This window comes from Sarcophilus harrisii, chromosome 2 (assembly GCF_902635505.1).
Source record: "Sarcophilus harrisii chromosome 2, mSarHar1.11, whole genome shotgun sequence".
Taxonomy (NCBI): Eukaryota; Metazoa; Chordata; class Mammalia; order Dasyuromorphia; family Dasyuridae; genus Sarcophilus; species Sarcophilus harrisii.
Genome location: NC_045427.1, coordinates 586,437,370 through 586,450,432, shown reverse-complemented (window position 1 = coordinate 586,450,432; position 13,063 = coordinate 586,437,370). Strand labels below are relative to the sequence as shown.

At 33.0% G+C, this 13,063-nt stretch overlaps 1 protein-coding gene across 9 annotated transcripts in view; it reads left to right on the top strand.

Moving 5' to 3' along the window:
* The window catches only part of IDE (insulin degrading enzyme), a 104,333-nt gene that overhangs the window by 39,013 nt on the left and 52,257 nt on the right, over positions 1-13,063 (top strand). For all 9 annotated transcript variants that reach the window (XM_031956061.1, XM_031956054.1, XM_031956052.1 and 6 more), the window contains one exon: positions 8,704-8,826. In XM_031956061.1, the coding sequence (XP_031811921.1) occupies positions 8,704-8,826 (123 nt within the window). The remainder of the gene's footprint in view (positions 1-8,703; positions 8,827-13,063) is intronic.

Below are 13,063 nucleotides of genomic sequence, written 5' to 3'. Positions count from 1 at the left end.
TCCTGGTGTGGAGATGCCCATACTGTCCAGGTTTCACAGGCAGACCCCAATGAGGTCAGCATGAGGCTCTGGAGGTAGTCTAATAGCTCTCCTCCCCCACACTTTGTAGCTTCTCAGACACTGAGCTAGCTGTGGCATTATGTGTGTCAGCAATAAGAGTACCCTCTCAAACTCTCTTCTAAGAACTTGAGAATTGATTGTACTACATGGGAGACGCTGGCACAGGACCACCCAGCATTGCTTGCTCTCATCAGAGAAGGGACTCCATGGGCAAAACAGAGTGGAAGCAGCCCAGAAAAAGTGTTCCAAGTTAGAAAACCCACCCCCAGTGTTCATAAGGAATATTTGTGTATGGCAGGGCGTTTATTGGTCTGATTACCCACTGTGGGATACACTGATTTGACTCTTAACAGTGATGTCCAAATGGACATCAAAAACAACAATAAACCCATCAGATTCCAATGCCATAGCATCTGCATGTCAACCAATCAGAAGCATTTGTTAAGTTCCTACTATATATGTACATGCACTGAGACTGCAAATACAAAGAATGAAATATTGCCTAATGTCAAAGCTTATATATGGTTAGTGGAGATAAGAGGTATATTATAAATATAGAAAGAACAAATTTCTACAAAGTAGTTAAATACAAGTTTAAATTAAATTAAAATTTAAAATTAAATACAAATTAGTTAGGAAAGGAGGTCACTGGCAGTTGAGATGACAAAGTTTGCATACAGCTTGTACATATAGCCCCCTGACAGAGGAATGGGTTTCTAAAAGACTAGAGTTGAGTAGGAAATATATTCTGGTCTAGGCATTGGGTTGTGCAGTGACATGGAGTTGGGAGAGCCAGTGCTTCAATGTTATTTTTGGTAAGAATGTCATCATAGTGGCTTAGAAGTGTTGGAAAACAAAGGTGTGTATAATGATGCTGGAAGAAGATGGGTTCGAACCAGTTTGGGAAAGGCTTAAAAATCATGTTGAAAAGTTTTTATTTCATTCTAGATAATGGGAAAGCACTGGGATTTACTATAGAGGAGTTATTTAGTTTCGAATACCCCTTGTATAAGATACCAGTTCATTAGAATGTATGCTTCTAGAGTGAAAGAATCTTATTTTTTGTCTGTTATTGAATCCTGAGTGGTTATTTTATTGTCTGCCACACAATAAATACTGAATAAGCTCCAATTGTTCCAAATCCATTTACTTTTTAAAGTGTAAAATAAATTTCCTTTCTGTGCCTTGAACTTCCTTCTGCACTTTTGTGTACTGTTTTAAGTTTCATTTGCCTTCTTTTTTGAGAGAAGGGGTAGCAGAAAATTGTTGTTTTCTTTTCCTTATCCTCATCTCCTCTATTTTTATTTTGCCCTCTGGTTCTGATAGATGTCATTTTCATTTATTATTTATTGAAATATAGCGTCCACCCCCCCTCCTCTTTTTTTTTAAATCATGCTTTTCTGGGAATAGTTTTGAGTCTCAAATTGTTTCTCCCTAACTTATTTTTTAAATTATTTCTGATAAATATTTTGATGTTTGATAAGCATCAGGATAATAAATGATACCCTACTTCATTGATTTCTATTCATTCAAATTATCAGGGATTTTGTTATTTGGGGAAGGTTACTATTTTATGTTCTCATGTGTAATTGATTTTCTTTGTAATATTACATGTTTTATTTTATGGATTTAGAGAGAGCATTCTGAAAAGGCATCTATAGGCTTCATTCTGGGGTCTGTGACATAGAAAAATGATACCTTTATTCATATAGTCCTTATGGAAAATCCATTTTTTTCTTTGAGAGTATTTGCAATTGTTATATAGTTTATTCTTTCTTGGTTGGGTTTTTGAGTATCTGGATCTATGATTTTTTTTTAAGTTTTTAAACAGTTAACAAAAACTATTTTCTGTTTTTCCAGCTGAAAAACAAAACCCTTATAACAAATATGGCATAGGAAGCCAAATTCTTCCTATATTAGCTATGTGTAAAAAAATATGTCTCATTCTCAAAAGTAATTCTTTCTAATGTTTTTAAAACTTAATATATTTTCCCCAAAATACATATAAAAACAATTTTTAATATTTGTTTTTAAAATTTTTTTGAGTTCCAAATTTTCTCCCTCCCTTTCCCTTCCCTCTCCTTTCCCTGAGAAGATGAGCAATTTGATATGTTTTACATATGCAGTCTTGTAAAACATATTTCTGTGCATTTTAATTCATTAATAACTTTTTTATACTGCTAGCTGATAGTCAAAGAGCAAAGGGTTTATATTAGAGAGTGGGTAATGGGCTGAAGCTTCAATATTTAGCAGATTTGGAATAGGAATAAAATTTAAACAAGATGTATAAAGCTATAAAAAGTTTCAAAATGAAATGTAAATGAGAAGAGCTATAGATGTAAATACTTAGAAATGTTTATTGTAAATACTATAAAATGCTTTGTAAGTAAGAGACTCAAATTGAATAACTTCTATGCTGCTTAATAAATAATGTTTTGTAATTCTGAAGTATTTCTGTATTTCTGACATATATTGTATAAGGAACAGGGTAGATAACACATGCCTGGAGATATGGTATATGAGAAGGAATATTAAGGAAATAAACTCTTATCCTTTCCCTTTCTGTCATACCCCCTCACATCCTAGTTTCTCCATGTCACAGTTTCCAATAATTCCTCCTCCACTTCATCTTAACTACACATAGGCAAATAGAGTTGCACAGCTAGAGGTAGCATATGGCAGTGAGCATTTGAACTTGAAGTTAAGAAAAACTGAATTCAAATTCAATTTCAGACACTTATTGTGTAATCATAGGCGAGTCACTTAACTGCTTGTCTGCCTCAATTTCCTCATTTATAAAATGAATATAATAGCATCTACTTCATAGGGTTATTGTGAGGATCAAAGGAAATAATATTTGTAAAGAACTTTGCAAACCTTAAAGTGCTTTTATGTCAGTGTTGGTTATCATTTTTATTCCATAGGAATGGTAATAACCTTGATTTTTGCCATCATCCATGTGTTCCACTTAGATAATTCAAAACTCTTTTACCAAGTCATAGCCTGTCATTCTAATTTTTTTTTGCCTTTTATTTATTTATTATCCTTACCTGGTCCTTCAGACCTCTCATGTTTGGTACTGACTTCACTGGTTCCTCATCTTTCCCCAGCTATTAACTATTCAATCCAGTGTTATTCTCTATTCTTGAATTTTTCTCCTAGCTCTCTCTGATGAACACATGCTCCTATGTTGTCAAGCCCAACTTTGGATGACTTCCCAACTCTTCTGTTCTTACCTAAGTGCTGCTCAATCTGTCTGGAGAAAATCTCTTACCAGAGCTGAAGGTCTCTTATACATTTGTTATTTAATCTCACATACACCCTCACTGGAGCAAGTCCAACCTCTTACTCTTCTAGATCAGTTTTCCTTTTTTTTCTATACAACGAGGCTGTTCCAAGCCTCCTTTTTCCCAAGGTTAAATATAATATCCTCTGCCTCTGTACATTCAGCTTAGAAACTTCTCATACTTTTCTTTTTCTTCTCGTTTCTACATCTCAAAACCCTTTATGCCTCTCTACTTTCTCTTTTATTGAAAGTTTCTCTTTGCCAGACCAGTCCCTTTACACAGACTCTTCATCCCAATTCTTTAATTCTCCAGCAGTTTGCTTCCAAAATCGACCTCACTCACTAATAGTGAATCTTTTCCTGTCTTCTGATTTCTTTTGTACTGCCTACAAAGCACCGTAAGCGTCCCCATACTGAAGAACTCCTTATCAGAATCTCTATCATTCTCTTTAGCTGTCTATCTTTATTTATCCTCCTTTTCACAACCCAATCCATAGGAAAAGCTGATTGCCTCCTTTTCTTCTCTTCTCACTTGTTTCTTAGTTCTCTACAGTCTGACATCATTTTATTAAAACTGTTCAGGAATGTAACAATGATCTCTTAATTCCAGATCTGATGGTCTTTTCTTAGTCTTCATCTTTCTTTGTCCTTCTGTAGCATTTGACATCAGTGATTCTTCTTTGAGCTTTTCATGATTTTGTGCTCTTTTGTTTCTTCTATTGCTTATCTGATAGACTAAGTTGCCTTTGGGAGCGTGTCAATACAACGTAGGATATTTGGTTATTGTGAATTATAATACTAATGATAAATATTATAAGACTATCATGGAAATAATGAAAAGTTATTTAGCCATACAAATTGCTAAGTCATAGAGAAATTCTGTTAAGAACTATTAAGACACCTCCAAATAAAATCAACATATTTCGATTCCTTATGACTTCAAAGAAACAATGTGAAAAGATAAGGAGAAAAAAAAATATTTGGAAAAACATGATTTAGAAGGAAGAAGAAAGATCAGACTTGTAGATTCTCCTCAAAAAATTCACATTTCTATATTGTCAGTACCTTGTTTGAGAAAAGAAGTGATAGACTCTAGTGTGAGCATGAAGTAACACTTTCATTTTTGTTTATAAATAGTTCAGGGTTAATTTATTGTAATTTAACAGGTTTTTCTGTGATTCTTGTTTTCTTAAACTAATTCTGATTTTAGTTCTGAAAGTTGATGGTCTGACTATATTCAGGGATATCTTCCACTTCAATAACAAATCTTTTCCTACCTTTTAAAATATATTCTATTTCCTTCTTTTTAGTGTCAGTCTCATTGTGTGAAATAAAATAGAAAGTTAATTAGGGAAGAGTAAAGAAGTTTGACCTGTTCTGGAAAGATCTTAGTTCTGACAATCCTTCTAGTTAGCATTGTCAAGCATATATTTCTGCTGCTTATACCTTCCCTGATGTTTATAATCAGAGGTTGATGGAAAAATTGTTTCTGATAGATCTTTAAAAATAAATCTTTGTTGGTGTCTTTTGTTTTCATATTATTGAAAATTTTCATTGTGTCCCTTTTCTTCCCAGAGAGCCATTGCAAAGAACAGATTCCCATATTTTCTTGATTTATTTCCCTTTTAAAGCCAATTTCATCTTTGTAATTTTGGAACATCCATTTTTGATTGTGTTATGGTGGTGAGTCTTTCCATTCATTTGTTGTAGTCATTGTATATGTTGTTTTCTTAGTTCAGCTTATTTCCCTTTGTATCTTGTGAATCTTTATTATTTCTCTATAGTTATCATATATGTTGTGTGTTATTGGTATTCATTGTTTCTTACAGTATATTAATATTTCCTGTTCATTGGTGGAAAGTTCTCTCTTTTCATTTTTGAGACTAAAGATCTTATTTTCTTCTTTCCTTTTTCTAATTAAAGGTGTATCTATTTTATTGTTTTTTTCATAAAATCAATTCTTAGTTTTATTTATTAATTCTATAGTTTTCTTATTTTCAATTTTATTAATCTCCCCTTTTATTTGCAGAATTTCAAATTTGGTATTTAATTGAGGGTGTTTAATTTGTTCTTTTTCTAGCTTTTTTACTTATATAAGTCCAATTTATTGCTTCTCTTTATTTTATGCAAATAAATATCTAGAGATATAAAAGTTCCCCTAATAACCACTTAAGCAGTTTCCCACAAATTTTGGTATGTTGTCTCATTATTGTCATTCTCTTGGATGAAATTATTGATTGTGTCTATGATTTGCCGTTTTACCCATTCATTCTTTAGGATTAGATTATTTAATTACCAATTAATTTTTGGTCTATTTTTTCCTGGCCTTATATTGCATGTGATTTTTATTGCATCATGATCTGAAAAAAATGCATTTACTATTTCTGCCTTTCTTTCTGTATTTGATTTTGAGGTTTTTGTGCCCTAACACATGGTCAATTTTTATGTAAGTTCTTTGAATCACTGAGAAAAAAAACTCGTGTTTCTATTCAGTTTTCTTCAAAGATCTATCATACCTAATTTTTCTAACATTTTGTTTATCTCCTTAACTTCTTATTCAATTTGTAGTTTGGTTTATGTAGTTTTGAGAGATCAAGGATGAGATCCCTCTACTATAGTATGCTTTTGATGTCTGTCTTCTTGCATCTCAACTTCTCTAGGAATTTGGATGCTGTACCAGTTGTTGCATATATGTTCAATATTGATACTGCTTCCTTGTCTTTTATTGTTTTATTGCTTCATTTATCTCTTCATTGTCTATTTAATAAAATATAGTTTCCTTCTTTATCTCTTTTAATTAGATCTATCTTTGCTTTTACTTGATCTGAGATCAGGATGGCTATACCAAGAAGCATAATAGATTCTGCTCCAGCCTTTTACCTTTACACTGAATGTATCACTATGCTTTAATTGTATTTTTAGTAAATAGCATGTTGTCCGATGCTGGATTTTAATCCAGTCTGCTATCCGCTTCTGTTTTATGGGAGACTTAATCCCATTCACATTCACAGTTAAAATAACTAATTCTGTATTTTCTGCCATCTTATTTGCACTTAAGTTATGCCTTTGTCTTTCCTTTCCCCCTTTCCTCTTCCCTAGTATTTCACTTAATCACTTATTATAATTTGTTCATCTATTCTAAATCAGTGGGCATCCACTTCGTTTGTAGTTCTTAGTTTTCACAGAAAATGATGTTATAAATTCTTAGGTATATCTGGAGCATTTGTTTTTTTAATTTATGACCTTGATGGAGTTATATTTTAACATTGGATCACTGAATCAAAGAAATGTGAATATTTGAATCATTTTTTTTGTGATCATTCATTTTGTGATCAATCTTTTTTTTTTTTTTTTGCATAATTCCAAATTACTTTAGAAAATAGTCGTGCCATTTTACAGTCCCACCAACAATATATTAGTGTGCCTCTTCTACAGTAATCTCTTCAGTGTTGAGTATTGGCATTTTTTGGTTATTTTGCTAATTTATAGGGAGTGAAATAGTGAAAACCTAAGGGCTATTTAGATATTTCTGAATTTTTTATTTTTTTCCAGGTGATTATGAAAACTTGTGTATGAAAACCCCAAATATTTTATGGATTTTGTAATTATTTGACTATTTTTGTATTACAGATTTATATATATATATATATATATATATATTTTTTTATCATTGTATAGAAATACAATGATTTTTGAGAGTGTTTGTCATTTCATCTTTAAATTTTTATGGTGTCTGAAAACAGGAATCTTTAGGTGTTTAATGATCTCTTTTTCAGACACATTAATTTAAAAACACTGTTTTAATGGTGTATTATTTTTCCAATTACATGTAAATATGGTTTTCACCTTTGATTTTTGTAAGAGTTCCAAATTTTCTTTTTTTCTTCCTCTTCTCTATTTCCCCCCTCCCCATGCTGGCAAGCAATCTAATAAAAGTTATATGTGTCCATTCATTTTTAATATATTTCCCTGTTATGTTAGGAAAGAAAAATCAGAAAAAAAATGAGAAAAAAAAAAGGTAAAAATAGTATGTTTCAATTTATATTATGTCTCTATAATTCTCTCTCTGGAATGTGGATAGCATTTTCCATCCAAAGTTTATTGGAATTGCCTAGGATCACCAAATTTCTAAAAAGAGCTAAGTCTGATCACCACACAGCCATGTTTGTTATTGTGTACAATGTTCTCATGTCCTGCTCACTTCACTCAGCATCGTTTCATGTAATTCTTTCCAGACTTTTCTGAAATCACTTTCATCATTTTTTGTAACTCACTTTTCTTTGTATTTTCTTTTGAGGGGGAGGAGTAGTGGTAGTGAGGTAGTTAGGGCTAAGTGACTTGCCCAGCGTTACCCAGCTTAATAAGTGCTAGTGTTTCAGGTCAGATTTGAACTCCTGACTTCAGGTCCAGTGCTCTATCAATTATTTCTTCTAGCTGCCTGATTATTTCTTACAGAATAATAGTATTCCGTAACGTTAATATACCATGACTTATTCTTTGACCATCTGTTATTTGAGGAATGACTTGTATTGTTATAAATATTTGACCCAGTTCTGTATATATTTTAGAAGTGAGGTTTTTATCAGAAACACTGGTTATAAAAATTGTTTTTCAGTTTTCTGCTTCCCTTCTAATCTTGATTTTATTCTTGCAAAAACTTTAAGTAATCAAAATTATCCATTTTCCATTTCATAATATTCTTTCTTGTTTGGTCATATATTCCAACTTTCTCCAAAGACCCGTCAGGTAAATTATCATTTATTCTCTTAATTTGCTTATTTTATCATCCTTTACATCTAAATCATTTACCCATTTTGACCTTATCTTAATATAGGGTGCAGCAATGTTGGTCTATGCTTAATTTCTTATTTTTCAGTGTTCCCAGTAATTTTTGTCAAATAGTGAGTCCTTATTCGAGAAACTGGAGTCTTTGTTAATTAAATAGTAAATTATAGTCATTGACTTGCTTCTTATATATCTAACCTGTTACACTGATCTACTGGTTTTAATAACCCGAAATGTTAAGTTCTTAGGAAAAATAGGCAGTATATAGATAAGAGTATCTTTTAATCATTAATAATATTTTATTATTTAGTTCTCTTTCTGTTCTGATCTTTGTATTGCTCTCTGTGCAAATTTGCTTTGAAGTCTGCAGATGTTTTTTTAATAAATTTAGATTATATTTGGCCTGAGTTTATCCAGACTAAGCTAGTTGTTTTGTGTTGTTAATAACAATCCTATAGTAGAGTTTAGAGGAATTTAGAACAGTTAGAAAGGTAGTAATATTTAATCTTATGAGTTGATACAAATTTTGTCTTACTGTTTAAAATTTTTTAAACCAAAATTTTTCTTTTCAGGTAACAAATATACCTTGGAAACAAGACCAACCCAAGAAGGCATTGATGTAAGACAAGAATTACTGAAATTCCATTCTACTTATTACTCATCCAACTTAATGGCTATTTGTGTGCTGGGACGAGGTAAGCATTCCAGAAACCTGCCAAAGAACAAGAATAATGTAAATAACATTATGGATTTAAAAAATATACCTCAAAATGACCTATTTTGAAAGGTAAGTATTGGTTAGAACAAATAGTGCTCAAAATCAAATATGGTGACATTTGGTGCCCACTTTATTTGTAGTTATTTATGTCCAAGCTGAATTTGAGAGAAGTAACATATGCCTAAAGTAAACACAAGTGTTTTATTTCCCCCACAATAGAAATATTACTTTTGGCGAGCCAGGCTGTGGTTTTTATATTTGTGGTATAGACCTCAATGAACATGACAGCTGACCCTGGCTCTTCTGTATGGTATTCAGAGGATTTAAAGAAAGAGATTCCATTAGAATACATTTTTGGTTCATCCCTCTACTAATGTTAACATTGACATGACACGTTTAGAAAGGAAGAGGAAAGCAGTTCTCCCCCACCTTCCATGGTGTGCACAAAGATATTCATTTATTGCACCACCATCACGTAGAATGTTTTTGTTTTTGTTTTTTTTTTCCTAAAAATTTAGAAGCAATATATGGAGTAAATAACATACTGGATGTTTTGGTTCTGCCATTTCCTGCATTACTTTGACCAAGTATCTAAATCTTTTTTTTTTTTTTTTTTTTTTTTTTAATTTAATAGCCTTTTATTTACAGGTTATATGCATGGGTAACTTTACAGCATTAACAATTGCTAAACTTCTTGTTCCAATTTTTCACCTCTTACCCCCTCACCCCCTCCCCTAGATGGCAGGATGACTAGTAGATGTTAAATACATTAAAATATAAATTAGATACACAATAAGTATACATGAGCAAAAAGAATCAGACTTTGAAATATTGTACAATTAGCTTGTGAAGGAAATCAAAAATGCAGGTGGGCATAAATACAGAGATTGGGAATTCAATGTAATGGTTTTTAGTCATCTCCCAGAGTTCTTTCTCTGGGCGTAGCTGGTTCAGTTCATTACTGTTCCATTGGAAATGATTTGGTTGATCTCGTTGCTGAGGATGGTCAGGTCCATCAGAACTGGTCATCATATAGTATTGTTTGTTGAAGTATATAATGATCTCCTGGTCTTGCTCATTTCACTCAGCATCAGTTCGTGTAAGTCTCTCCAGGCCTTTCTGAAATCATCCTGTTGGTCATTTCTTACAGAACAGTAATATTCCATAATATTCATATGCCACAATTTATTCAGCCATTCTCCAACTGATGGGACATCCATTCAGTTTCCAGTTTCTAGCCACTACAAAAAGGGCTGCCACAAACATTCGTGCACATACAGGTCCCTTTCCCTTCTTTATAATCTCTTTGGGATATAATCCCAGTAGTAACACTGCTGGATCAAAGGGTATGCACAGTTTGATAACTTTTTGAGCATAGTTCCAAACTACTCTCCAAAATGGTTGGATTCGTTCACAACTCCACCAACAATGCATCAATGTCCTAGTTTTCCCACATCCCCTCCAACAATCATCATTATTTTTTCCTGTCATCTTAGCCAATCTGACAGGTGTGTAGTGGTATCTTAGAGTTGTCTTAATTTGCATTTCTCTGATTAATAATGACTTGGAGCATCTTTTCATATGACTAGAAATAGTTTCAATTTCTTCATCTGAGAATTGTCTGTTCATATCCTTTGACCATTTTTCATTGGAGAATGGCTTGATTTTTTATAAATTAGAGTTAATTCTCTATATAATCTAAATCATTTTCAGCCTCAGTTTCATCTTGTATAAAATGGAGGATAATTTTTTAACCTGCCTGTTAGGATTATAATGAGGATCAAATAAAAAGATACATCTAAAACACTTTATAACTATAAAATGTTATGTAAACATAAGATCTTATTTACATAATGTTACTACTTTTAGAAGAAAAAAGGAAGGAAATTGGTCAAATAAACCGTATTATAAAGGACTTAACTGTCTTGTCTGTTTGATAGTTCTTTTGAGTTAGGAGCCTACACAGTATAAGTTGCTACTTTATTTGAATTTCCACAGCAGTGGGAGTCCTACGCAATCAGTTCCCTTTGCATTCATTATTGAAACTTATTTACCTTTTTTTTTTGATTTATACACATCTCTGGCAACATCTTTTATACTGCTTCTGCACACATCTTTGTTGGTTATATATTGTAGCCTCTTCTTTTTCCCCTGCATTTTTCAGTTTTATTTTGAGTAATTTTCAACCTCAATTCTTTCAGAGATTGTGATCTTCCATGCCTTACATACAGTCATATCGTATATAACATCAAAGAAAACTTGTTATAAATGATGATGGGCCTTTATTTCAACGATAACCTTGTGTTCACTAAAACACTTTGTTTATTTTTTATTCTACTCTTTTCCATTCTATTTATTTATTTACTGAGACAATTGGGTTAAGTAACTTGCCCAGGGTCACACAGCTAGGAAGTGTTAAGTGTCTGAGGTCAGATTTGAACTCAGGTCCTCCTGATTTCAGGGCTGGTGCTCTATTCACTGAGCCCCACTACCTGCCCCATTTTGTTTACTTTATATACAGTTAAAAAGAAAAAAGCCATAGAGATATTGAGTGTCATGTTGTAGAAAGGGCACTGGTATTAAAATTAAAAGCAAAAGAAAAGGGCTCCAACTTTAGCCGGGTTCTCCATTGATTAGCCCAATTTTCCCATTTTTAAAATGAAAGGTTTCAATTGGAAGGTCTTTAATATCCTTCTTTGATCTTAATAAGCTATCACCTTTCTAGATAAAGTATTATTCACAGTACATTTGTTTATTTGAAATGTGATTTGGTTCCATAAGAACTCTTGTATTATCTTCTTTAAACACTTTTTAGATTATTGTAGCCTCATGGAGACCAGAGGAGCTACGATGTAATGAGTGGGGGGGATAGGTTTGGGAGTTGGGAAGACCTGGATCAGTTCAAATTCTCTCTCTGCCATAGACTTAGTTGTGTGACTGAAGCCTTAACCTCTCAATGTCTGGGGCAGCTTTCCAAGGTTGAAAATGATAAATTATTGCAAGGAGTTTCTCTCTCAACTTCTAAATTCTAAATAACCATGTCCAAAACTGAACTCCTCTTCCCCCTCTTTCTGAACTTGACTGTTTTTGTTCAGAATACACCGTGTGACTGTCCTCTCGTTCCTCTGAGGTTGTAGCCTCTCTTTCATTCCCCATATCAAAGATATTGTCAAACCCTTTCTAACCGCTCTTAGGTGTGCCCCCTTCTCTCTTCTCCCCATGGCAGGCCTTCATCACCTCCTGCCCAGTCCATTGCTGCAACCTGCTTGGATGGTCTCCTTGACTCAGTGCTCTCTACTCCAGGCTATTCCTTCCTCCACTGTGAAATCAATATTCAAAAAATACATATGTGACCATGTTACTCCACTGTCCTTTGAGGGCTCCTTATCACTTTTAGAATCAAATATAAAATCCTGTAGCATTCAAAACCCTCTACAACTTGCCCATTTTCCTGCCTTTCCAGTCTTTTGACCACCTTCCTCTTCTAACTCTTTTCTCCATACTGTGTGATCCAGTGACACCCAACTCCTGGCTATTCCTCAGACAATGACACTTCATCTCCAGACTTGGGAGATTTTCACTGTCCCTCATAGCGTCCTCATCTTCACTGGTGCCTTCCCTGCTTTCTTTCAAATCTCACCTAACCCATCTTTTATAGAAACCCTTCCTGATTTCTCTTTATTGCTAGTGCCTTTTCAATACTGATTATCTCTCATTTGTCCTGTTTATATCTTGATTGAACATCGCTATTTTATGTTGTGTTCCCCATTAGACTTTGAGCATCTCAGAGAACAGATTGTTTTTTGCTTTTGTTTGTATCTTTAAGGTTAGTACAAATGCCTGGCCATAGCTGGCATTCAACAAGGCTTATTAACTGACTTCTAAGAACTTGATATTCTGGCTTATGTATAAAACTCTTGTTTTATAAACTCAATTTAACTAAACCCTTGAGTTTAATTGTTCCTCTCTTTATCATGTTTTGCACATTAAAAAAAAAAAATAAACAATAGGACTGTACAACTATCTTTGTTAAATTTCCTCTTGTTTATTTTGAATCATTGTTTAGGTCTTTTGAAATAATTTTTATTTTTGATTCTGTCATCTATTGTTTTTAACTATCAGGGCAAGAAGTGATGGCTTTGCACTACAGACTTTCCTGCTTGTCAGAGTTGTATGTAGAATGTTTCAGGTCTTATTCCAGTTTTTAAAGCTAC